The 26,443-nt window shown below is 52.3% G+C and overlaps 1 protein-coding gene across 1 annotated transcript; it reads left to right on the top strand.

Annotated features, from left to right (window-relative positions):
• The first annotated feature begins 2,758 nt into the window (after window positions 1-2,758).
• SLC24A1 (solute carrier family 24 member 1) lies at window positions 2,759-22,963 on the top strand. Its single transcript, XM_058665664.1, has 9 exons — window positions 2,759-4,726; window positions 14,006-14,059; window positions 15,126-15,237; window positions 17,471-17,554; window positions 18,342-18,430; window positions 19,630-20,172; window positions 20,839-20,928; window positions 21,571-21,737; window positions 22,593-22,963. The coding sequence occupies exons 1-9, from the start codon at window positions 2,813-2,815 to the stop codon at window positions 22,840-22,842; spliced, it is 3,303 nt and encodes a 1,100-aa protein (XP_058521647.1). The 5' UTR covers window positions 2,759-2,812; the 3' UTR covers window positions 22,843-22,963.
• The last annotated feature ends 3,480 nt before the right edge of the window (window positions 22,964-26,443 follow it).

The raw sequence follows: 26,443 nt of genomic DNA, 5'->3' as shown, positions 1-26,443 counted from the left end.
GCTGTCCACATCCTAAGTATACTGTGATGTGCCTGGGGTTCAAGTCCCAGGCCTGCTGTCCACTCCAGTATCCTGCTAATATGCACCATGCAGGCAGCAGGTGATGGTTCAAGTGACTGAGTCCCTGCCAACTCACCCAGGCTGAGTGTCTACCTGCCTGTGGCAGACATTTGGGGGAGTGAACCGGCAGAAGGAGATCTCTGTCTCTGTGCCTTTCAAATTCTAAAATAAATGTTAAAATATACTGAAAGTTTACAAAGGATTTTCTCCACAGCCCCTTGGTTTTAATTTTGATTTTCACATGCCTTAGCAAGAGGTAGGGTGCCTATCTGTGTCCCCATGTTGACTTTGGAGTCAGCCAGTAGCAAGGGGAACCTTGTGGTAACCCAGGTGTGCTGATCTCTTAAGCCTCAGACACTTTCTCTTGGTTTCCTTCGAGCTGAGTCACTGCAGGTGTTTCTGCTGCTTAAGCATGAAAACCCTGGGCCACCTCTCCTCCTGTTACAATCAAATTGGAGAAGTCCTCCCAATTCTCCAGTGGCCCCAGGGCTGCATGACAGGTTTTGTGTGGAAGGTCCACCCCTTCCAGCATGGTCAGAGGCCCTGGGACCCAGAACTTGTGCAATGCCCTGATAAGCTTCTTAAAGGAGGCGGGTATTAGCCAGGATTGGATAGTCTTCCCCTGACATGCCCTTCACACTCGACCCTGCCTTGAATTAAGATTACACAGGGGAAATTGGGGACCACAGGGGAAGTTGTGTCCACTGCTGCCTAGCATCGCCCCACTGTTTGAGACACTGGATTCTGACAAGTCCCCAGCCCTGAGAAGACACCTGGATGTGGAGGTTTGAAGGTAAATGAGTTGATGAGCAGGGAGGGATCGGCTGGGGTGCTAGTTCAGTCTGTCACTCCGGCACACCCCAGGTAGCGAGGCCCTCCAGAGTTCCTGCAGGAGAAACAGGGGGCTCATTGCAAAACAAGTTCATGGCAAGGGACAGAGTAGCTGCACTGAGACACTGTAAAGAGAATAACAGTGATCCTGGACACAGAAGGAAGCTTGCTTTGTCCTGCTTCTCCTTTTGTTTGCTGCCTTTTTGCCTTGTAGGACCATGGCTTTTGCATATCTGATCAACATGGGGTGCTTGGAAGACCGGGGAGTCGGAAGGCCCATCGGCTGTGCTGCTGACTAGCTGTGGATCATAGGCATCCTCTGTCTCACACACGCGGTTGTACTAGATGGACCCTCCAGGTTTAGTCAGCTCATTTCCCGCAGCGGGGTACTTCAGAACTCCTTTGAATAATAGAATCAAATGAGTATTTTATTTTGGTGCTGATGGTTTTTAAATTCATGGATACAATTTTTTATGATATATATTTCCCACGAACATTTTAAAGACCTTACATATGTTGCTATCATATGCAAAACTAAACATTCCCAGACATTATTTTATAACAATGCATGGACATTGATCAGAAATGTAATAAATGTCTACTTGGGCTGGGCCTCAATGCTTTTTAATGCACTGAGGCTCGTTGAGGGCCTTTATCTTCTTCCTTCCTGCATCCTTGTACTAAAGTCACCCAGTGCGTCCCTTGCCTTTAACAGAGCTTCTCTGCATGCTTGCTTAGTCAGCATTTCTGTACCATAGGTTTTAGCACTGCATATGGTATTGTGATAACTAGACTAAAATTTAAAATTTTGCAATGTGCATGTGATACAACATTCAAATTCAGAGTGTCCAGTGGGGAGCTTCTTCTCCTGACCTGCTATCTGCAGTTAACCTTCCCCGGATGTCCTTGCAGAAGTCATCTTTGTGTCTTCATGCCCTCTTCAGTGTGAGGCACCATGCCTCAGTTTGTCCAAGGTGATCCAGCAGAGCTGGGAATCCAGGCCTTTGGCCTCCTTCCCCATGTTCCTCATACCACACTGTACTGTGCCACACTGTGTCACACCATCACCCCACATCACACTACACCACCTCATACCACATCCATCACACCACTATACCACCATACCACACCACATCACTTCACACCACACTATACCAACCACCACATTATACCACATCACACCACTACACCACCATACCACACCACGCCACACTACACTTCACATCATACCACACGGCACCACCACACCATATCGCATAGCATCACATTGCACCACAGTGTGCCACACCACACCACACTGCATCACACCATAGTAAACCGGAAAGTTTCATGACACTGACCGCTAAGCGTTGTCTTCTTTGGGTGTTGTGATAGAGTCATTGTAAGTTGGTCCCATAACACATGGAGCCTTAAACCCTTGACATGTGCTCCTCCACTGCTGCCTCATCTTTGTCTACAGCCTAAAACCCTGTTTCCCTGGCCTCTTCCTGCCTTTGGTAAGCTGAGACCTATAGTCTAGATGCTACTTATAGATGACTGAGCTCCTGGCAATATTGGCTTGGGCCTGAGGAGTACCGGAAAACCCTTTGCGGGGAGTCCAGGAAGGATTGTGTGGACAGCCACCTACCAGAGGAGCCCTTTCTCCCAGCATCAGGGGCAGGGCTAGTTTGCTCCAGCAGAAGCAAGGCCCCTGCAGGAGATCTTTGTGTCCCTGAGGCTTTTCCAAAGGACAGCATGGAAGATCCCCTGTCCCCTCAAGGGGTCAAATAACTTATTTCTTTTTCTTCCTCTCCCACCCACCTCCCGCAGGTTAGTGGATCCCCCTCAGCTGGGCTTCATGGAGGAATCCTCCTCGCTCATCTCCCAGAGCAACCTCCACCTTTCCCCGGACAGAATGAGAGGCTGCTAGTGACCTAGCAGCATGGGGAAACTGCTCAGGTTGGGGCCCCAGGAGAGGCGGGGCCTGCGGCCCAAGCGGCTTCTGTGGAGTCGCCTGCTCTTCCTGTTGGGAATGCTGATCGCTGGCTCCACCTATCAGCATTTGAGGCGGCCGCAGGGCCTCCCATCCCTGGAGGCTGAAGTCTTTCCCCAACAGCCTGTCAAGCTGGCCAGCAGGGACCTCTCCCCAGAAGAGGAGGTTCTAACGGTGAGCAGGGCTCCCCCAAAAGCTGACTCTGCATTGGAGGAGAAGGCATTGGCACCCCAAACCACAGCGGGCAGGGAGGAAGCAACAGCACCCAGCCGGACTATAGAGAGCACCCCCAGGATGCCCCAAAGCACAGCCAAGAGCACTCCAGTGACAACGGAGAATCATGACAGCCCACCAGCCACGGGGATGCAAGGAGGAAAGCAAAATATCCCATCAACACTGAGTAGAGGCCTGCACCTGTATTCCCTAATTGCAGGCCGACAAACGGCACGAAGTTCTACCCCAGTACCCAGGAAAGAAGCAGAGAGCTCCAGCTCCACTTGGGCCAGAGGGGAGGAGGAGAATTATACCCCACGCCTGACCAGTGGAGAAACAGACACGTTGGCACCGCCTGTGTTCACAATGACAATGGGAACGAGCCTAGGAACCAGCCAGGCAGTGGCCTTCAGGACCACCATGGAAGGGGGTGCAGCTAGGGCAACCTACAGAGTCTGGGAGACCAGCCCTGCTAGGAGAACTGTGGAAGAAAGCCCTGCTGCTACTCTGCGGGATGTGGCTGAGCACAGCACCCCTCTGCTGGTCCAGGATGCAGAGGCAGAGCCCTGGACATCTGTAAGGGATACGGTGGGAAAGCACACGGTAAACACCCCCAGAAGAGGGGAAGAGAGCACCTCTACTGGTCCCTGGTGGCCGGCGGGCAGGAAGAGCCCAGCTCCCCAGGGAGCCATCCGGCAGCTATCCCTAGCCATCTCCAAAGGGGCGGGGACCATAAGCAGCATGCCCAACCGCAGCCCAGCACACGCTAAGGACTCCACCACTGCCTGGAGGGTGAGGAGTCCCTCATTCAGAACCAGTGCACCTGTCCTCACCACAGCCTCTACCACCACGGAGGGGCTGGTGAGGGAAGCTTCCACAGCACCTGGCACCTCCATGACCCCCAAACTCAGGGGAAACCCTACCACGCAGGTCCGGCACTGCGTGGTGGTGGAGCCGGCCCTGGCTGTGCCTGCTGATCCCTCCCCAAGCTCCACAACAGCCCTACTTCCAGAAGCCCTCAGCCCCAGCCCTTCCACACAGCCCCCCGGCTGGCCAGATCTCCACTCCAAGGGCGAGTACCCCCAGGACCTGTTCAGTGTGGAGGAGCGGCGGCAGGGCTGGGTGGTCCTGCATATCTTTGGCATGACGTATGTGTTTGTGGCCTTGGCCATCGTGTGTGATGAGTACTTCGTTCCGGCTCTGGGTGTCATCACAGAAAAGCTGCAGATCTCCGAGGATGTGGCAGGGGCCACCTTCATGGCTGCCGGAGGCTCAGCCCCGGAACTCTTCACCTCCCTTATCGGTGTCTTCATTTCCCACAGCAATGTGGGCATCGGTACCATCGTGGGCTCCGCCGTGTTCAACATCCTCTTTGTCATCGGCACCTGTGCCCTCTTCTCCCGGGAGATCCTCAACCTCACTTGGTGGCCCTTGTTCCGTGACGTCTCCTTCTACATTCTCGACCTGACCATGCTCATCCTCTTCTTCCTGGACAGCCTCATCGCCTGGTGGGAGAGCCTGCTGCTACTGTTGGCCTATGCCCTCTACGTATTCGCCATGAAGTGGAACAAGCAGATCGAGCTCTGGGTGAAGGAGCAGCTCAGCAAGAGGCCAGCAGCCAAGGTCATGGCCCTGGAAAGCCTCAGCAAGGTATGAGACCAGCTTCTCTTTGTTCATTGGTGAGGGAAGCCAGGGGCTGAGGAAGAGGAGGCGCTGGGGTGCTCTGGTTCCCTCGCAGTCAGTGTTTCCAACATGCTTGTCCTTTGCTGAGTGCCAGGCTGGGGTCTTTGCATATCTGCCTGGGGCTCAGCTCCTTTGCACCCTCTAAGATGGTGGTCATGGGTGATCCCCACTGGCGGGGGGAGGAAGCTGAGGCCAGAGAAGTGAAGCCAGCTGCTTAGGATCACGTTGCGGATGGGGCGAGAATGAGCCTGGGGCGTGTGCCGGGGCCTGTGGAAGTGACGCTGCAGTTGGGCCTTGGAGAACATCCAGGCAGATGCGAGGCAGGGGGGAGGGAGCTTCTCTTCCAGGTGCATGGCATTCAGGGCTTGCCCAGCACCCTCGCCTTCACTGAGGCCTGTTTGCCCACACTGCACACTTGGAGGGGGAAGCTGGTGACTAGGATGTGGCCCGAGGAGGGAGAGGCTTGGGGAAGACAGGCGCTCCACTCATCGTGTGGCGAGCCCTAGGGCAGGGCCTGGCTCCATGTTGACTGGAAGGCAGGCACCTGCTTTCTCCAGGCCCAGAAGATTCTTTCCAGTGTGCAAAGAGGGGGAAGGATTTAGCTACTTAATCCAGAGCAGTTCTGATGAGTGCGCAGGATGGAGCCCAAACTCAGCAAGTCTGTCTGAGAGTACAACAGGCCAGCGAGATTAAATGTATTTCTTTTAGAAATGTTTTCTGTTGTGTTTGAGAGGTAGACACACACACACACACACACACACACACACACACACACACACACACTCCAGGGTGGGAGAGGAAAAGAGAGCACACTCACTTGCTGGATTGTTCCCCAAATGCCAGCCACAGCTGGGGAAGAGGCCAAAACTGGGAGTCCAGGCCTTCCACGCAAAGCAGGGACCCAACAGTTGAGCCATCCCCTGCTGCCTCCCAGGGTGCACGTGAATGGGAACCTGGAGTCAGCAGTGAAACTGGGAGCCCAGGTGTTGCGATATGGGATGTGGGTATCCCAGCTGGCGGTTTCGCTTTGAGGCCAAATACCTGCCTGCCCTGCTTGAGAATTTTTGACACGTGCTATGTTCTCATCAGGGTACAGGACTAAGGGCCAGGAAACCCGAGTCCTAGTCTGCTTTGCCTTTAATCCCGTAGTTCCCGAGTGACCTTTGCAGGAGCAGAGGTGGTGGCACCTACACTCTGATAATGGCCGGCATCTGAGAGCTAAGTTCCGGCAGGTGGCTCTTTGTCTCGTGTGGTCAGACAAGCTCCTCTGGCCTCGTTTACAGATGGCCCACAAAGGGCGCATGTCCTGGCCAGGCCCTCACAGCTGGGAGAACAGCACTGGACCAGGAGCGCAAGCCCCCATCCAGCTCCTTTGCCACCGTGCTGCTGCTCCGTGGAGCCCAAGGCAGAGCAAGGGGAGCTCGGCGCCACACAGCTGGCGTTTCCTTCTTCCTCTGTAAGGCTCTCAGGGCAGGCCTTCCTCAGCGACTGGTCCCACTGTGCTCCTCGGGGCTTGAAAAAATAATGGGAAATGGAATCAGAATATGTTTGCATTTGGTTCAAAATTTTTTAAAAATCTATGCATATATATGTATATATTTAGTGCACACTCTACTGTGGCCTTTCTGCAGACCCCTTGTATGCATGATCAATGGCTTTCAGGATGTTTCCACTTTACCTTCCCAGCCTTCGTAGTATTCTGCCTTTATTTTCATTTTTTAATGTAACTTTTAAGAAGATTTATTTATTTTTATGGGAAAGTCAGATATGCAGAGGAGGAGAGACAGAGAGGAAGATCTTCCATCTGCTGATTCACTCCCCCAAGTGACCGCAATGGCCAGAGCTGAGCCTATCCAAAGCCAGGAGCTTCCTCCAGGTCTCCCAGGCGGATGCAGGGTCTCAAGGCTTTGGGCTGTTCTTGACTGCTTTCCCAGGCCACAAGCAGGGAGCTGGATGGGAAGTGGGGATGCCAGGACATGAACCAGCACCCATATGGGATCCTGGCGCATGTAAGGTGAGGGCTTTAGTTGCTAGGCTACTGTGCTGGGCCCTGCCTTTATTTAAATTTTAACAATGTGCTCTCTGTCTCTATCTCTACTTCTCAAATAAACTGAAGAAAAGGGGCCAGGGGATAGGGTAGCAGCTGTTTTACCTACTAGTTCAGATGCTGTTTAGATGCCTGGGCCACACATCTGATGGCTCGCCTAGGTGTGATGCCCAGCTCTGGCTCCCGACTTCAGCTCCCTGCTCATGCAGGCCCTGGGAGACAGTGGCAATGAGCCAAGGAGAGACCTGGGTTGAGTTCTCAGCTTCTGGCTTCGGTTCAACCTAGACCCAGCTGTTGTGGGCATTTCGGGGAATAAGCCAGTATATGGGAGCTCTGGCTGTCTGTCTTTCTGTTTGCCTCTGTCTCTCCTTTCTGCCTCTCAAATACATTTTTAAAAAGTTAGCCAAGCAAGTGAATATAACTGTAATTTCAAAAGAGACTGTGGCTGTTCTTCGCCAGCCAGTGGGCAGGGTACCGATTGCCACTCTGGTCTGAGCTATTTGTGGAAGCAGATCCAGGAGATTTTTGTTAACAGCATTATTTTTGTTTGTTTGTTTGTTTGATTTTAAAGATTGTTTATTTGAAAGGTGGGATTACAGAGAGATCTTCCATCCACTGGTTCACTCCTCCAAGGGTCCCAAGAGCTGGGGGTGGCCAGCCTGAAGCTACAATCTTCTGGGTCTCCCACGTGGATGCAGGCAGTCAAGCACTTGGGTCATCTTCTGTGAACAGCATTATTTCTTTTTTTTTTTTTTTTTTTTTACATTTATATAATATATATTTAATATATATATGAACAAAATATAGCACATATGTATAAAATGGATTGACAAAAGAAGAGATATAGATAGTAGCTCATTATTGGAAGGAGACTTTGACATTCCATTTTCAAAAACAGGAACAGAACTTTGAGAAGGAAGCCAATAAGGAAATAATGACTTTTTTTTTTTTTTTTTTCCTTTGTCACAACCTCTAATTTTCTTTTTTTTTTTTTTTTTTTTTAATTATTTATTATTTAACTTCAGTAATTACATTGTATTATGTGACACAGTTACATAGATACTTGGGTTCTCCCCACCCCTCCCCAAACCTTCCCACCATGGTGGATTCCTCCACCTTATTGCATAACCACAGCTCAAGTTCAGTTGAGATTTCCCCATTGCAAGCGTACAGCGAACAGCATTATTTCTTAAAGGGAGCATTGACTGTACTTGAAAATAAATCTGTGTTTATTTAAAATTAAAATCTTGTAGTTAGGGCTTTGCACCACGACCAACTGCCTTCTCAAGATTAGTCCAGGGCAGGTGCCTGGCTGAGGGTCAAGGAGTTACGCCCGTTAGCTTCACTACTGACTCCAGCCTCCGGCTGGCGCAGACCCTGGGAGACAAGCAGTGATACGTCAAGAAGTTGCAGCCTGTACTCCATGTGGGAGACCTGCCTGTGGTTCTCCACTGCTGACGTGGGTCCTAGCCAGGAACTGGTGTGGGCATTTGGGGGAGCAGGCAGACGGGAGCGCTGTCTCTTTCTTCCTGCCCCTCCATTTCTCAAATAGTGTTGTTCATTTGCAGGTTTTTTTTTTCCTTTTTAAGCTGAAGATTTATTTATTTACTTGAAAGAGAGAGAGAAAGAGAAAGACAAAGAGAAAGAGAACGAGAAAAGGAGAGACTTTCATCTGCTGGTTCACTCCCTAAATGCCTGCAATAACTGGACCAGCCAAAACTAGAAGCCAGGAACTCCATCTGGATCTCCCGCATGGGTGGCGAGGACCTAAGTCCCAGAGCTGCTGTCCACGCAGGAGTGGGATGGGCAGCAGCGGAGCCAGAACTCCCACTGTCCCTCCAGTGTGGGATGCTCGTGTCCCATTGGCTTACCCTGCTGCAACACGATGCCCATTCCGGATTTAAAGTCCGCCCGCCCTGCTGGGGTTACTGACCACTTTCACTTGTACCTTTACAGCTGTGCTTGGCTGGCCAACATGTGTGATGTGGTGAGGGGGAAATGAATGATCTCACGTGCCACTGACAGATTGAGGGCAAGTTGTTCTGTTCTGAATTCATGAAGCAATTCTATGGAAATCTTCCATCTAGTAAACCACACTGGTTTTCGTTTTTTGGCTTCATCTAAGTCTGTAATATTCTGTCCAGTATTTTGCCCAACTAGGAAAATGATCAGACCTTGCCCAAACACCTGTTCCCACTTACTAGTTCAGGTCTCTTCCTACCTACCAATGAGTCCTTTCTTGGAGCATCACTGTGGGAAGGCAGGTAGTGAGGGAGATGGGGATGACTTAGTTCCAAGACAGTGATGGGAGCCAACGGACAGGGCTGTGGAGGGAACATCACGGTCTTGGCTGCCATTCAGGGCCATGGAGTGGAGGATACTATGGCCAGCTCCTTCCTAGAGAGAAACAGAAGCAGGAAATACACCATTCCCACCCCTCTGGCCTACTCCTTCCCTTGTTACCAGCTTGGCATGCCCCCTGAAGGGGGCAGCCATGATGGCAGGCTCAGAATTGCTGCTAAGTGGGGAAGCATTTTTTATGCTCCCTGAAGGGAAGCCCACCATTTGGAACCCTGTCCATGCAGGTATGTGGATTTAGCAAGAGCAGGGCTAAGAAGAGGGAATCCATGCTTCTGGAGTGCCTGTGGCAGACACATGAGGTTTCAGTGAGTTCTTTTCTTGCGAGGTCCTACACAGGGCAGAGCAGCCCCTCCCACCCCCCATTTTGCAGCTGAGGAAATGGAAACTCAGAGAAGATGATGAGTTCAGCCCAGTGGGACAGCTAGATGGTGGTGTCGACACTGATCGGGAATCAGTCTGTCTGGGTTTTAATCCAGGCTCCACTGCTTAGGACCAGGGCAAGTCACCATCCAGTGTCACAGAGGCGGGGTTAGGCAGAGACCAAACTGACTACAGGGAGCCCTGTGCGAACCTTGTGCCACTCACCTGCAACACAAAAGGGGAGGAAGGAAGGCAAGGGCTGACACACATTTCCTGTGAAGGATGGACAGCAAATCCTTCAGACTGCTCAGGCCGTAAGGTCCCTGTCACCAGCACTCAGCTCTGTCATTGAGTGTGACAGCAGCCGGATAAACAAACAAGTGCAATGGGCTGCTGGTGTTTTGTCAGGACAGCATACTTGAACGTGTCTCTGGCTTGCCAACACCATCAACAGGAAAGCGTTCTTTCTCCTCCTGAAGGGTTGCCCACTGTCACCCGATAGCTTTTGCAGTGGGAGCATGCTGTGAACAAGTGTCTAGATAGAATCAGGATAAAAGGATTGGGATGGGAAGGTGGTGGGGTGGGGGGAGGGATGTTTCTGATCATTCACTGAAGAATATTTCCAGAAAAAACCAAGTGACTTAGTATCAAACACAGCCAGAAACTATCAAAGTCTTTCTTTTGATACTGGCTTAAAACAATTTCAAAACTAAAAGTACTTCAGGCAGGATTGTCAAATTGACATACTTGCTTGAGGGTGCTCTTTAGGACCCCAAGAAGAAACTGGTAAATGTAAATATAGTTACCACTGCAGTCAGGGTCAGTGTTCTTTGGCAGTTACTACTTGGTCTCCCCAACTCCCAATGCATTCATTCTGGTCAAAAATGAGGCATCTCCAACCTGCTTCGGTCGTGCATAGTTGGACAAAGCCAACAGGTTGTATGGCTAAGAAGCGTTATTGGTATTTGAAACTTTTCTTAATTTTTTTTCAGCTTATGTTTGATTTATTTGAGGGAGGGAGGGAGGGAGAGAGGCTTCCAACCACTGACTCACCCCCTAAATGTCACAGCCAGGGCCAGGCTGACACTTGGGGCCTGGAATTCAGTCCGGGCATTCCACGTGGGTGACAGGACCTCAGCTACCTGAGCCATAACCTGTGTGAGCAAGTCACTGGAGTCAGGAGAGCAGCTGGGCTTGAACCCAGGCAGGTCCTCTAAGGATGGCATGTGGGCATCATCAACAGCCAGGCCAGTGCCAGTCCCTGGGTGGGGGACACGGGAGGGCTTCTCTGTACTTGGAGTGCTGAGAACAGCCAGGAAGAACCCGGCTCCTGCATGAGCTGCATCACTGGCAAACAGGGATGCCAGGAGAGAATGAGCCTTACCTAGGCTCAGAGGGGGCATAGCTCAGAGTATGAAACCCTGGGGGAAAATTCTGCCATTTTCCCTGTATACAGTGGGGACTATGTTCTTTCTCTAATATATATTTTTAAAATATTATTTTTTTATGGGAAAGTCAGATTTATAGAGAGGAGGAGAGACAAAGAGAAAGATCTTCCATTTGCTGGTTCACTCCCCAAGTGACTGCAATGGCTGGGACTGAGCCTATTTAAAGCCAGGAGCCAGGAGTTACTTCCAGGTCTCCCAGGCGGGTGCAGGGTCCCAAGGCTTTGGGCTGTCCTCGACTGCTTTCCAGCCTACAAGTAGGGAGCTGGAAAGGAAGCGGAGCAGCCAGGGTACGAATCGGCACCCATATGGGATCCTGGCGCATGCAAGGCAAGGACTTTAGCCACTAGGCTACCATGCTGGGTCCCATTTTTTCTTTTATTCAGTTAATTGGCAAGACCCCAAGCAGCCGAAACAGGTGCCTCCTTAGTGGCTGCTCCTGCCTGTTCTTGCAGTGTTGACATCAGGGGCTCCTTTCAGCCAGCTGCAGGCAGTGGAGCTGGAGTTGGGGGAGGCATAGAAGGGCTGTGGGCAGGAAGCAGCCAGGCTCCTCCTGCCTTGGGTGGGCCCACTCGTCCCTAGCTCCAGGGAATCCAATCTGCTCCCCCAAGAACTGATTCTGGACTGGGCCAGAGGGGCCCCCTCCTTTTGTTTCTTGAACAGCGGTCATCTTCCGTCCAACGGTCAGGGAAAGAAAGTGAATGTAGACTTCTCAATGTTAAGATCTCTTTTTCTCCTAGAATTTTGTTAAGCTTTGCCCATCCACCCGTGAGCAGGTGTCAGCAGATGGCAAAGTGAATGCATGAGGGACAGAGCTTTACAGCAGAGCCCAAGCATCTGACCAGGCCTAGGTCCCCAGTTTGTTGTTTTTGTGTTGTGTGTGAGCTTGTAAGTGAGACTTTGGCATGCATTCACACACAACACAATAATATTTTCTCCTAGTGCATAGGATGGGATTAACTAGGAAGTTGGATGTTTATGGTATTTCGAGAAGAACAGCATGATTTCCATGTGTTCTGCCACCTGAGTCTATTGGAAATATAAAACCAACAGGAAGTTGTTCAGTGTGGGGGAGTGGGCACGAGGGTGACAGGTAAATAAAGTGAATAAAGGAGATGCATAGTTCAGGCTGTGATTGTGCTGAGTGAGGGGACAGGAGCTGGAGGAGGGGCCTCCTCTAGTGAACAAGAACAGGGGTGTGGGGTGGGCTGCTTTCAGGAAATTTTTCATTTATAATTTTCACTTATTTGAAAGGCAGAGAAAAACACACACACACACACACACACACACACACACACACACACACCAACAGAGAGCTGCCATCTGCTGGGTCACTAATCAAATGCCTGCGATAGCCAGGCCCGGGCCAGCCCAAGCCAGGAGCTTGTAACTCCATCTAGGGTTTCCGAAGATGGCAGGGACCCATGTCCTTAAGCTGTCACCTGGCAGTCCCAGGGAGTGCATCATCAGGGTGGAAGCAGAGGCAGGACTTGGCCCCAAGGAGGTGTGTGTGGGTGTCCCAAGCCGACTCCTGACTGCTGTGCCACTTGCCTGTGCTCCAGGGGAGGCTTCTCAGAGAAGTCCAGGGGAAAGATCTACAGAATGAGAAGGGGAATCTTCTTCAAGGTGTTTTTGCACTTTTGGGTCATAAGCACCGACTTCTCTATCTGATCCGGTCGCTGACCTAGCTGGTCGGTGTCTGCAGTGTGTGAACGCCGGACGAAGGGATGATTCCCATCCCTGGCAGGGCAGACGGGGATGATGCAAGCTTTCACCATGTTTGTCAGAGTTACAGGAGATTGAAGAGCTCAGAATTATTCCCTTCTGGAACTTTCCATTTATCATTTTCAGACTGGTTGATGAAGGGTAACTGAAGCCACAGAGAGGAACCATGGACGGTGTAGGGGAGACTGCTGGTATGCGCGCACACGAACGCATGTACATCCTTGAGGCAACTTTTTTTTTTAAGTATGTATTTATTTGAGACACCAAGAAACACACACAGAAATACAGACAGAGACCTTGGAGAAGTGTGTCGGTTTGAGTAGACCTAAAGGGCAGCAGAGTGTGTTCCAAAGTGTCTCTGCGCCTCTGTGGACAGAGCCAGCCATCCCTTGGGGTTCTGCTCCCCTCCTGTGACCCTGCTGCTGCTGGAAGCCACCTGGCTGGATCTGCTCACTGAGCTCGCCTTTCCTAAATACCTGCAGTGTCTGCCTTGTTTGGGAGGGTCCCCAGGCTGCCTCATTTCACAGGGCTTCCCCAAGATACTAGTCCCTGCTGATTGCAGTGTTACACAGAATGCCCACTGCTGTCACACTGCTTTCCTGCAGAAACACATTGTAGCAAGCTGGAGTGAGGGCAAGGATGCTGGCAGAAGGGCACATTTAGGAAAACTCTGCAGGAGTGCATCCTGAGTGTTCTGGAAGCAAGCAGAGGGCTGAGGAGAACATTCTAGGCCTGGAAGGGGCACGAACCTGCCACAGGGGTTGGAATGGATTGTGTGTATTTGGAGGACAGTTCATGCTCTCATTGACTCATTGACGTTCTGGAATGTTCACATGCCGTGAACAAGATGCCTGGTGGGGCCATCAGCTTATACCTACCTGCATATCCAAACACACAAGCAAGTTGGAGAAAGCCCTATGCGGGAAGGCATAGGCCAAGGCACGGAGCTGCACTGGGCCTCTGGGAGGACGGTGACCTCCGAGTGGGGAACTGAGGCCCCAGGAGCACAGGGAAGGGCAGTGCAAGCAGGGGAGCAAGACTGTGGGGGAGAGCAGAGGGTGCCCCCGTGCGAGGCGCAGGCAGGCAGGGATACTGCTGGGCCAGCCCGCCAAGGACCTCTAACGAAGCCGGCAGGTGGGAACTGGGTTTGAAGCAGGTGGCACTGGATGCATGGGCCTGCTAACATGAGGTTCTCTCTGGGGTGTCTGTGTCCCCACCCGAGGAATCCCCTGGAGAGAGAAGGAGGGCGACAGGTCCACCGTGGGAGGGTGTCTCCTGAACGTGTTATGACTGTTTCACTGTTTGCAGACGGGTGACAGGGCCATTGCTGAGGACGAGCCACAGGACGGCCCGAAGCTGAAGGTAGGTGCCGGATAGGGGCGCTGCAGGCTCTCAGGACCTCGCCAGGAACCTAGGGAGTGATGCTTGGGTGGGAAGGGTCCTGGCTGTGCCCAGGCCTGGGAGGCCCCCTGAGAGCGCTGGATAGGGGACTTCTTGGCCAGAGGAGATTGTAGTTACCTGTAGGTGCTAGTTCAGGAGGAAGTCAGGAATTCCACGCCTTGCTGAATAACCTGGGACCTCAGCCCACGCGTCTGTGAAATGACTAGACTAGTTAAGCCCAGCTCCAACACCGCATGATTGATCCAACTAAATTACGTAGTTTTGGAGTGCCCTAGCACCAAAGGAAACGCAGGGAGCGCCTGGAATCGGGTAAGGGTCTGAGGTTCCCAGAGAACTGTTCTCTGACAGTTCTCCTGGCCGGTTTGAAAATAATGCATCACCTCGGCCACTAGATGGCGGAGGAGTTCAGCTCCAGAGGGATGAGGATGGGAGGATGGAGCAGGTGTTAAAGGGGGTTGGCTTTGGATGTCCCCTTGGATGTCAGTAGAGGTTTCTGCGTGTGTCAGTGTGGGTTAGTGTGTGTCCCTTCTGTGTCTGTACAGTGCAGACATCTGTGAGCTGGTGACATGGGTGCATGGGAAATCAGAGAACCTCAGTGCTGGCCTGACACTTCCACTTCCTTTCCAGGGGAGCTTGGATAGGGCCTCCCGGCTTCCTGGGTGTTACCATTGCCTTTTCTATAAATGGGACCACAGCCCCGCTCTTCCCTGGGTCTGTGTGGTGGTGCTGGGTGGGGAGAAAATGGCTGTGAGGTGCACCTGTAGGGTGTGTGCACCCTGGTTGGCATGCTGGCCTCGCTGCATGCTGTCTGCTTGCTCCCTGTTGCGATCCAAGGGATTGCGGAGTACACAGGACCAGATGGTCTGGAGGAGATGAGGGCAGGGGGGCAAGGGAGGTCAGGATCAGGCCTCTATGCAGTCCCCCTGACTCCGTGGGGGAAGAGGCCAGGCAAGGGAGGCCCTGCTGCAGCCCCACCCTGGGCTCGGGCAGGGCTCACTGAGGCCTTGAGTCTCCTCCCCTTGCACAGCTCCCATCCTTGTTGACCAGAGGAAGCAGCTCAGCCTCTCTGCACAACAGCACGATCCGCAGCACCGTCTTCCAGCTCATGATCCACAGCCTGGAGCCCATGGGGTTCGGTGGTAAGCGAGGCCTCCCAGTCCTGCTGTTCAGTCCCCGCCCCCTGCACTCCTCTCCTGGCCGTGGTGGTGGTGGTGGTGGTGGTGGTGGTGGTGGAGGGGGAGGGTTGCAGAGCGGGGAGAGAGAGTTTGCAGAGCAGAGCTGGTGGTAAAAGTCAGACAGCTGCAAGATGGGGTTAGTGACAGACAGGACAGTCACTGGGAGAGGGTTCCATAGAAGGCCGAGGGCACAGGTGGGCTCCCCCGGGTGTTTGCCAGCCTTGGCCTGAGGGCCCCATTCCCTGCAGCCTGTGGGCTGGGGACTTCTCAGTAGGTCTGTCAGCCCCAGCATCCCACAGAGACTCCAGCCAGGCAGCTTGGCCTAGGCTGACTGGTCGGGGCTGCTTCCCTAGGGTCTTGCAGCTCAGGCTTGGAGTGGTCCTTCCTTTATCTCCACATTTTGCTCTGGAACCCCAGGATGGTCAAGGACACACCCTGGCAACTGCCAGGACACCTCTGGGAGGTGGGGGAGGAGAGACCAAGTGCCAAGTGCAGCAGAGGCTGCGGGTCACCTTGACGGATGACTGGCTGCACCACCTTGCCTTTGCCCTCCCTTGCCTGGGGCCACCCCGGAGACCTCTACAGTGACTTGCAGGCTCCCTCCCGCTGTCCTTGGGTCTCTGCCTTTGAGGGGTGGAGGGGAGAGAGGCTCAGATATAAACCCCAGAGCCCCAGCAGGAGGCCCCTCAAGGAAAGGCTGGGCAGGAGGGCTTGCCTGGCTGAGCTCACAGGTTTGAGGCTACAGTTAGGACCTCAGAGTCATCCTCTCCCGAGGCCACACGAGTTGCCAGCTGTTGAAAACCAGCCCTTGTGTATGATGCCATGGGAAGTGGAATGGCTTCAAAGGCAAGTCTCTTCTGGAAATCCCTCTACTCCAGCACAAACAGCCCCTCTGCGGTGGCTACAGCACCAAGTCTGAAGCCCGGGGCAGCTGCTGGGCCAGGAGCCTGGGGCACTCTTAGCCACTTGCAGAGCAACCATGGCCCCGGCAGCCCTGGGCTGCTTCTCTGAGCAGCCGCCAGCTGGCCTACTTGCACTAACAGGATTATGTGATGTCCAGGCTGGCCGAGGGCAGAGGAGATTGATGCTAAAGAGATGATCCGGCTGCATGAGGGCAAAGGCCACGCGAGGAAACCCAGTGGGGAAGCCCAGGGCCTGGGCTGGGGGCAGGACAGGGGTGGCCTTCGTGGCCAGGGGATGCAGTACTGCCCAGAGAGCACCCCGACTGCCCATTGCGTGATTCGGTCAGGGAGGAGCTGGTTTCCAGTATATACAGAAGGCTGCCTGGTGACCTTGGGCCTCCCTCAGAGCTGATCGCAGGAGGGGTGTTCCCCTGCCCTGCAAGAGGGCTCCTCCTCCTCTTCAGCCCCCACCCCTCCCAGTACGCTTGAGAGAGTGTCGGAGAATGGTTGTAGGGAGCAGGGAGTCCCCAGCTGGGGTGTGTGGCAAGGGAAGCTTGGCTTTTCTCACCAGCCCCTGGCAGCCCACTGCCAATAGATCTCTTCAGCACCAGGACTAGAACCCAGTGGTAGGGGGGAGGCCATGGGGCGCCTGGGGGATTTGGGGTGTGCCCTGCCAGGGGGTGACTTTGCCAGTGAACTGAGCCCCTGAATTGCCACCCAGGGAGAACTGCATCCTTGGGCTGGGGTGGTCTCCAGGGCTCTGCCAGCGTCAGCGCTCTGGACTTTGGGCCTTACTGGCCAGGGCAGCTGCTCTCAGTCCTGGTGTCGCCATGGCTGTTGCCGTCACTCTGGCTCCAGCTGATGGCGACGTTTTGGTGCCAGGCAGCATTTTTAGCATATTCATCTATCAGTAAACTTGCTCTGTTGACAACTCTGGAGGAATTTACTGAAGAAGCAAGGACCAATGCTGCCTCTCGATGCATCCACTATATGCTCCCAAAGGAAACAAATCCCTTGCTCCTGCATCCAACCATGACGATTTGCTGGGGGATTACTTGCTCAAGGTCATGGGCAGTTAATGATGGTGCAGGGAATTCATGACACAGATTCGGGAACTGGGCACCATGGATCAATAGTCCTGGGTGGATGGGAATGCAGCTGAGGCAGCTCCTAGGTCAGCCCGCCCTACCGCTCTGCTCAGTCGCTCTGGCTGCCCAGCTGAATGGCCTATGCAAAAGGGCGAAGTGGGGACGGTTAGGGGGTCCTAGCTAAGACTGATTTCTTCTCATTCGCAGCCCGCTCCTCCAAGGAAAAGGAGGAGAGCTTGAATCAGGAGGTCCGAGCCCAGCCCCAGGCCAAAGCTGAAAACAAACCCGAAGGTGAGAGTATGTGTTTGCAGCTGCTGCCTTCTGCCTCCAGGAGGCAGGCTGCCCGGGCCAGGGCCTGAGGGACCCCTCTTGGCCTCTTGGAGCCATGACTGAGTGCTGCCCAGGTCACCGCCCAGGTTACCTCCCGGTGACCTCCTCGGCACTTTGGTCAGATAGTGTAGGTAGGGCAGGCCAGGGTTGTTGTCTGACTCTTACTTTGTGCTTGCTAAATCTCATCCCACCTGAGACTCTGCTGGACTCAGCTTCCTCTCCCCTGCTCGAGGCCTGTGTGGCTGTGACTGCTCTGGTGACAGGCTCTGTCTGGGCTAGAGTTGGGGACAATGGTCACCAGGCTGGGAGAGTGGGGCTGCTGCTGCACCGTAAAGCTCCGTAAAGACACCAGGCCTGTCTGGACCACACGGTTCTAGAGACAAGGAAACTGAAGTGCCGAGGGGTCAGGTGACCCCTGCTGAGCTCTCCACACTTTCCAAGTCTCCTGCCTCTCAATCCTGGCAGAGAAAGCAGCAGGAGCCTCTCCGCAGGCCTCCCCTGGAGTGCCCGGAGCCCTGCCTTCGCTCTACTCCTGGTAGCCATGGCCACAGTGGCCAGTGAACACAGGGAGTAAAGATGGCCACTGCCTAGCCGCCCTTTCACTTGTGGTGCCAGCAGCAGCCAGGCTGGTAAGCACCCAGACCACTACTCTGTTTTCCTGCCAACATGAGACCCTCCCACCCCCAGGGGTTCACCCACACAGAACCCCAACTGCTCTTCTGACGTCACATGCGTTTATCCTTTAAAGAGGAGGAACTGGCCGAGCCCCCAGCAGTCACGGTCACACCAGCCCCTCTGGATGTCCCAGGGGAGGAGGAGGAGGAGCCAGGCGGTCAGGTAGGTACCCAGCCTCACCACAGGTGAAGGGACGGGATGCTGGGGGAGCGGCGCACTGGCCCCCAGTCCTGCCTCCCCTGGGGTCTGAACACTTGCCGAGTCTCACCCCTCTGGGGTGGGTGCTGCTTGGTACATTCACGGTGAGGTAGTAGGGTGAGCTTGTCCTCACCTGTGTGACTGGTGAGCTGTCATGTGCTCTGACAACACAGGGGCATTGTGGGTGGGTCTGGCAGCAGGCAGACAGAAACATAGCAGAGTGGTTGCTGGGTTGCGGGAGCCCATGGCTCCTTCCTGGGCACATCGCTGCCTGCTGCACTTGTGTTTCTAATAAGCTCCCCAGGCAACCAGGTCCAGGCCCCGAGGTGGAATTAGGCCTGGCATGGACTCTCAGTGGTTCAGAGGCGGAAAGCTGGCCTGTGTTTGAATCCCCACTTGATCACTTACGCATTTTGTGGTCTTTGCACAAATTATTCAGCTTCTCTTTATCCTGCTTACTCCGTCTGTAAGATGGGCATAACTCTTTCTAAGCCACTTATTGACCCATGAAATACAGAAAGCACCAGCTTACTATTAGGAAACCGTTTACCATGGTGCCTGGCACATAAAAGTCCACAATCACCATCATTAGTCTATGTAGATAAAGTAACACGGCCACTCGGGTTTCAGTAGCCTCAGCAATGTGCTACTCTGAAGGATTATGGTGTCCTATTCGGCAATATTAACAGAAGTAAAGCGTTAAGACACTGGAGGCGATGGTCCTGTTCCACTTGGTGCAATGGCCTCTCTGTGGTTTTGGATGCTTCTTCATGGAACAGAAGCTAATGAGAAGGAAGTTACAACACTGGGTGACACACTGAGGAGAAAGCGTCCAGTGACAGGCTTGCTCTGTGCTGTGTCACAGACTCAGCCCATACACAAGGGGTGCGGCTTTGGCAGAAGGGTGAATTTCCCCATAAGAGGAGCTGCCAGAGATGACGGGGCGGAGGGGCTGCTTTGGGTTGCCAGCTGTCCACTGGGTACAAGTGTCATGACAGGAGTGTTGCTAAACCGTCTCTCTAGTTCTCTCATATTTGAAAGTTCAGATCCATCCTGAGCCCAGCCACAGGAAGCTGGGAGAAGCTGGGAGAAGCTGGGCGAAGCTGGGAAGGAAAGCAAGCACTGCAATTCCTACCCATTCACCCGTTGGCTTTGGATTGCAGGAAGATGTGGCGCAAGCTGAGAACGCAGGTGACAAGGGAGTGGCTGCTGGCCAAGGTGTCGTCAGGGAGGAAAACAGGGAGGCCGCTCAGCCAGAGGGGGAAGCTGGGCCCGAGGCAGAAGCAGCTGAATGTGGAAGTGGAGGTGAGGCAGAAGGAAGAGGAGACGAACATGGAGGTGAAGAGGAACTTCCAGCTGAAAGCAAAGGGGCCAATGAAAGTACTGGCTGGGGGGGCGTCCCGGCAGAAGATGGAGTTGAAGGGAAAACGGAAGGCCAGGATACCAGTGCTGAAAACCAAGGTGAAGCCAACAACGATGAGAAGGGTGCGGATGGGGAAGGAGGAAACGATGGAGGTGACAGTGAAGAGGAGGAGGAGGAGGAGGATGAAGATGAGGAGGAGGAGGAAGAGGAAGATGATGATGAGGGAAACGAGGAGCCCCTGTCCCTGGACTGGCCTGAGACCAGGCAGAAGCAGGCTCTCTACCTCTTCCTCCTGCCCATCGTGTTCCCACTCTGGCTGACGGTGCCGGATGTCCGGAGGCAGGTGAGTGTCCAGTGTCTCCTGGGAGGCTGTGGGGTCTCCGGGAACCCAGGGCTTGTACTCCGGAGGGAGGTGAGGGGAAACCCAGCTTGGCAGGGCCCCACGGAGAGATCTGAAGGGGCCCTGAACCCAGGGGGGTACAGCACCTCAAATGGGAGACCTTAGACCTCACGTGCATTTATCTTGTTCCCTCCACTACACAGTGTGAACTGTCCTTCCTCTCCCGCTGTCCCCTGCTTCCTATCCCAATTTGTTTAACTGGGGAGTGATGCCACAGCACTCCTCCACACTTCACAGGGATGCCCGGGGGCAGGGTAAACTGCTCTGTGTAACCCAACAGCCCTGTTTATAGGGAAATGTCTAACTAATGTACTGTACTCGAGGGTAGCCATGTCTCTGGGGGCAGGAGCAAGTTGCAAACGCCAGAGCCAACACCTGGGCTGGCATGGTTCCTAGTGCTCTAGAATTTGGCGATGGCTGAGCTGCCCACTGGCCGCACCCCTGGCTGCCCTTCCACCTGCTCCACTCCTGTCCCATCCAGCTTGAGGTCCTCGCCTTAGCTCAAGCCTCCAGACCGCTCCATCACTTCAAGCAGGACAGATCCCCGTCTCTAGGGCTCCCTCAGAAGAGCTGGAGGCCTTTAGTTTCAGCCACTCCTCTTTCCCACAGGAGGCCAGGAAGTTTTTCGTCATCACCTTCCTGGGATCCATCATATGGATTGCCATGTTCTCCTATCTCATGGTGTGGTGGGCTCACCAGGTGAGTGACGGCAAGGGCCAAGTCCTTGGGACGTGGTTTACCTCAAGGACGAGGGACTCTCGAGGGCCAGGTGAACCTGTGCAGTTCTGAAGTAGTGGGGAAAGGCGTAGCAGAAGTCCTCCCGTCCCAGTAGATGCAGGGGCCGCTCCACCCTAGAGTCCTTACCTCGTGTAGCCCAACCCAGAAAGCTGCCCTGTGGCCTCGTGCCCTGCTTGCTCTGCCATGTCCCAACACCCTGTGAGAGCCTACCTACGCCGGCTTATGTTCACCCGCCCACCCACTGAGCACCATGCTCAAGCCCAGGGCTGAGGCTCTTGGTGGCAGCCTCTCCCTACACAGCCCCAGCCGCATGCACCGCCTAGTAACTGCTTAGACTTCCAGCAGTTCCATATTTCTGAAAACCCACCAACACAAGCGGGTCTTTTGAAGTAGGTAGTGTCACAGCTGGAATGAGCAGGAGGCAGACAGGGTGTCCTTCAGGCATTCAGACATTCCTCTCTGTGTCTACCGCAGCCCTCACAGAGGCCCTGGGGAAGGTGCTCACTTTGTGCAGAGTTGTTGTGTGTGTGTGGTTGTGGCTGTGAGGAGTCTCGGGATTTATTCCTACTGTTGTCATGAGGTCTCACTGTTGCTGTTTACCAGGTTGGCGAAACAATAGGGATTTCAGAAGAGATTATGGGATTGACCATCCTAGCAGCAGGTACGTCAATTCCTGACCTCATCACCAGCGTGATTGTCGCCCGGAAAGGCCTGGGAGACATGGCCGTGTCAAGCTCTGTGGGCAGTAACATATTTGACATCACTGTGGGGTGAGTAGCAATACTACCTCCCAGGTAGGGATGACTGGAAAAGCACACTCAGTGGCTCTGTTGGCTGGTCTGCTGCTGCATCGCTCGTTATATGTGGAATAGAAGGGTTCTCATATTATTGGCCAAGGCAACCAAGTGTCTCTATCACGGCCCTGTGGGATAACAGAAGTAAGATGCTCTCTGAAATCTTACTTGGACTTACAGATGAGTTGAAAAGTCAAGTTCATCACATTGTTATCACCAAATCCAACTGCAGAGCTTCAGGGTGATGGCAGCTGGGTTGCTGGAACTAGAACCACTTCTGGGTACTCCTGCTGCTTTGTGCACGGGCTCTGCACACAGACCAGTGGTGCATGCTCCTCCGCAGCCTTCCAACAGCGCCACAGGGGAGCACCTGGCTATTTTCACTTGCCTTGGATTTGTTTCCCCAAATTTGAATCTTTGTAGGGGGTGCAGAAAGGCAGGGCAGGACCCTGATCACTGGAGATTGAAAGAAATGTTATCCTGGGGCAGGCTTTATAAAAATACAGATATCAGAGAGTCAGATTTCACTGATCCAAACTGGTTCTCATCATACAGAAATCATTTTTTTTTAAGCTTCATCCCAGAATGATTCGCTTTAATCCAGGCTCTTTAGTTAGCAGATGTGTCTTTGGGCAAGTAACTCAATTTCCCTGAGCCTTGGTTTCCTCATCCCTGACTTGGGGACAATTGCTGTTCTACTTCAGTCTCCCCCACCCCTCTGGCCTTGCTGGTGCAAAAGTAAGTGCTTTTGCAAAGAATAAGTTACCAGTTATGTCTACCGGCTTACTATAGATGGTGAAGACCATTCATGGTGTTTCTTCACTCTTGCAGCTTGCCTGTTCCGTGGCTGCTTTTCTCTCTCATCAATGGGTTGCTGCCTGTGCCGGTGAGCAGCAACGGCCTGTTCTGCGCCATTGTTTTGCTTTTCCTCATGCTGCTGTTTGTGATCTCGTCCATTGCATCCTGCAAGTGGAGGATGAACAAGATCCTGGGCTTCACCATGTTCCTCCTCTATTTTGTGTTCCTCATCATCAGCGTGATGTTAGAAGACCGGATCATATCCTGTCCTGTGTCCATCTGAGACAGGCACCTTTGCTCCCAATGCACACCCGTCTGAAGACCGTGTCGGAAGTTGTTGTACCTCCTGTTCCGTTACTGAAAGGACGAGCATGCTCCAGGGCAGGGAGTGGAGTGGACTGACCCTCTGCCGTGGAAGGGATCCAGGACTTGGCGTTCTCTTGCAGGGCTGAGTTGCATCCCTCCCGGTTTCTGATCATTTCTGAAAAGCTGCTGGCCCACAGTTACTCCCCTGGTGCCTGCTCCCAGTGCACAGCAGGATTTGATAGCTCCTCTCGGGGTCCAGATGTGAGGTTCTCAGGGGTCTGAGTGCTACAGGTTCAGTTATTGGACTTAGAGGGGTGAAGGCTAAGGACCAAAACCACCAACCATGGCTGCATCCCAGCCCAGGGAAATGGCCAGCAGGTATTTTCTAGCTGAAAAGGACTCCGTGAGCTCTTGGTGCATTTCTGAGAAATGAACCTGTACAATTTGCCCTTGAACTGGAATGAGTGGAGATTAGGGAAGGAGAACAAAACGACGGGTTTCTGCAGAATCTGTGCTCACTAGAGAATTGAGGATTGTGTCGTCTCCGTCAGTGTCACCCTGAAGGAGCGGATGTTCTAACACAGTGCTGCCTCTGTCCCTCCAGCATGTTCTTGTCAGGGCAAGACAGCTGCCACCGTGCAGTGGGAAAGCCAGTCACTTTCAAGAATCTAAAGCTAGAGGAGCCAAAACTGGTTTATGAAGTGGGAGAGCTAGTGGGGCAATCCTATTTTTTCAATGTCAACAAGGATAGGATTATAAAGCCAGAAGACAGCTTGTGTGATTTCTTTTCTTCTTTTTTCAAGATTTTTTTTATTGAAATGTCAGATTTACAGAGAAGATACAGAAAGATCTTCCATTCGCTAATTCACTCTCCAAGTGGCCACAATGGCCAGAGCTGAGCCAATCTAAAGCCAGGAACCAGCAGATTCTTCCAGGTCTCCCACACGAGTACAGGGTCCCAAGGGTTTGGGCTGCCCTTTACTGCTTTCCCAGGCCACACACAGGGAGCTGGATGGGAAGTGGGGCCGCTGGGACATGAACCAGCGCCCATGTGTGATCCTGGTGCTTGCAAGGTGAGAATTTAGCCATTGAGCCATTGTACCAGGCCCATGCTTGTGTGATTTCTAAGTGGGTATTAAGGCAAAACAAAGAGGAAATTCCAGAAATGCTTAACACAGTGACAATATGGTAAGAATAAGTATATTATTCCTTCTAGGTAGCTAGTCTAAAAGAGACTTGTATTTTCCACAACTCTTGTGGTTCTTTGTTGTATGTGGCATTTGATATGCTTGTATCTTCTCCTTGCCTCCTTTATTAGCATCAAGTTACAGGATACATTAGGAATGAATCAGTCTGGGGTGGGGTACCATGGCATAGTGTGTTAAGCTTCTACCTGTGGTGATGGTGTCCCTTATAGGTGCCAGTTCGTGTCCTGGCTGCTCTGCTTGCAAACTAGCTCCCTGCCTAGGGCTAAAGTCTTTGGGCACCTACACCCATGTGGGAGACCTGGAGGAAGCTTCTGGTTCTTGGCTTTGGATTGGGTCAGCTCTAGTCTTTGAGGTCATTTGAGGAGTGAACCAGTGGATGGAAGATCTGTCTCTCCTCTCTGTGGCTCTTTCAAATAAAAATCTTAAATAATAACAATAAAAAGAAAAACGAAACAGTTTTCTGTCATTGGTTTCAGAGCAAAAGCAGCTTAGGTGACTGAATTATGATGGTAAATATGGCTTTAACTGCCAATGCAAGAAATGATTCACTGAAGACAAGAAGATAACAAGACAAATGTGGGTTAAAAAACCAGTGATTTTGATGTTGTAGGGCTATCCTCTTTTAAGATGAGCTGGTTACTTTAATAAATTTCCTCATTACCCCAGGATTCCTATTGCTTGGAAAACAATATGTATCAAATTTTAACTTCATTTAGCAAACATGGATAGGCTCCTCTCTTACCTTTAGGTGACTTGAGTAAGAATGCTGAAAAGAAGAATAAACAAGCATACAAAGTGCTGTTAGCATTCCATAGTCTGCAGCTGGCGTGATTTCCTGATGTCGCTGCACTGTGGGGTCTCCAGAAAACCTGCTTGTGGAAAGGAGATCCCAACGCCCACACCTGGCATCTGCAGCTCCCCTCGGGGCCGTTGGCGTCCTGCATCAGCCTGAGTCTGACTTTTCATTGGACCCACTGAGCAGGGAGGGAGGGACAACACAATGTTCTGTAATGGTCGCGTGCTCAAATGCTCATTTAATGATAGACACCACCTCTCATGGTCTAACGGCCTTTCTCCATTTAGTTTGCTGAAATTCTGGTTTGCCTCAGAAGAAAATTCTGGTGACTTCACACTATGACAGGAAAGAAAAAATATGAAAAAATGGAAGCTGGGTCGTGATGGATGGTGAGGAATTTAGTGAGACAAAAGCTCCCAGAAGATGGAATGCTTACGTGACTTCAAACTTCAATTTGTTATGTTTTAACATTGGAATTTTTTGTCATATATTTATAAAACTGGCAACTATTAAAATCATGTTTACAGGTAAAGTATCATCTAAGCCGTCAAGTTACTATTGAGACAGTCTTCTCATTTGATAGGTGAAATGATCTGTCTAGTTACCTGAGTCAGATTCTACGTCAGTCAGCCTAGAAAAGTCTGAAAGGCCCGATGTCCAATGTGAGTTGGAAGACAGGTAGCTGCCTGGTTGCCTTCATCCCGTGGGGTTGTTTCCTGGATGGAAACAGGTTTGGGCCAGACTTTCTTTAAAAGTTAAGATGCTCCTTAATTTTAATGAGTTATGATTGTATATATTATGAGGAAAAAAGGGATCTATTTCAAACTTTGAAAATTGTTGCTTAAGTCATTATGATATCTTTTGAATATTATATTGCACTGTTCTCAACAGATGTGAAAAAGTTATCAAATTAGAGGTTTGGTCATTTATAGCACTGCTTATATCAGAATTATTATTTATTTAATATATTTTTTAAAGATTTATTTATTTTTATTGGAAAGATGGATATACAGAGAGGAGGAGAGACAGAGAGGAAGATCTTCCATCCGATGGTTCACTCCCCAAGTGGCTGCAATGGCTGGAGCTGAGCCGATCCAAAGCCAGGAACCTAGGGCTTCTTCTGGGTCTCCCATGCGGGTGCAGGGTCCTAAGGCCTTGGGCCGTCCACGACTGCTTTCCCAGGCCACAGGCAGGGAGTTGGATGGGAAGCAGGGCTGCCGGGATTAGAACTGGTGCCATATGGGATCTCAGCGCATTCCAGGTGAGGACTTCAGCTGCTAGGCCATCATGCCAGGCCCTATTAAGTACCAAACAGGGCAGGAATGGGAATGAATGCCTTTGGGCACAGTCCGATAGATAAATGGGAAGAGCTGATTAGCCTTATGTGGGAGAAATCTCCCGGCAGGTGCAACTTGCAGTGTGTTCTGGGCTGGCTCACTAAGAAAGGTGCAAAGGGAGGCTTTAGGCATGGGTCTGTCCATTTCTGAGGGGTCACTAGACCCTGTCAAGACACCCAGGCCCAAGCTGCAACCTGTGCAACCAAAGGTAGGCTCTGGTCTTTGGGCCCTTCCTTG

The sequence above is a fragment of the Ochotona princeps genome, chromosome 6 (genome assembly GCF_030435755.1).
Source record: "Ochotona princeps isolate mOchPri1 chromosome 6, mOchPri1.hap1, whole genome shotgun sequence".
Classification (NCBI taxonomy): Eukaryota; Metazoa; Chordata; class Mammalia; order Lagomorpha; family Ochotonidae; genus Ochotona; species Ochotona princeps.
The sequence above is the reverse complement of the archived record's forward strand: the minus strand, read 5'-3'. Positions and strand labels throughout refer to the sequence as shown.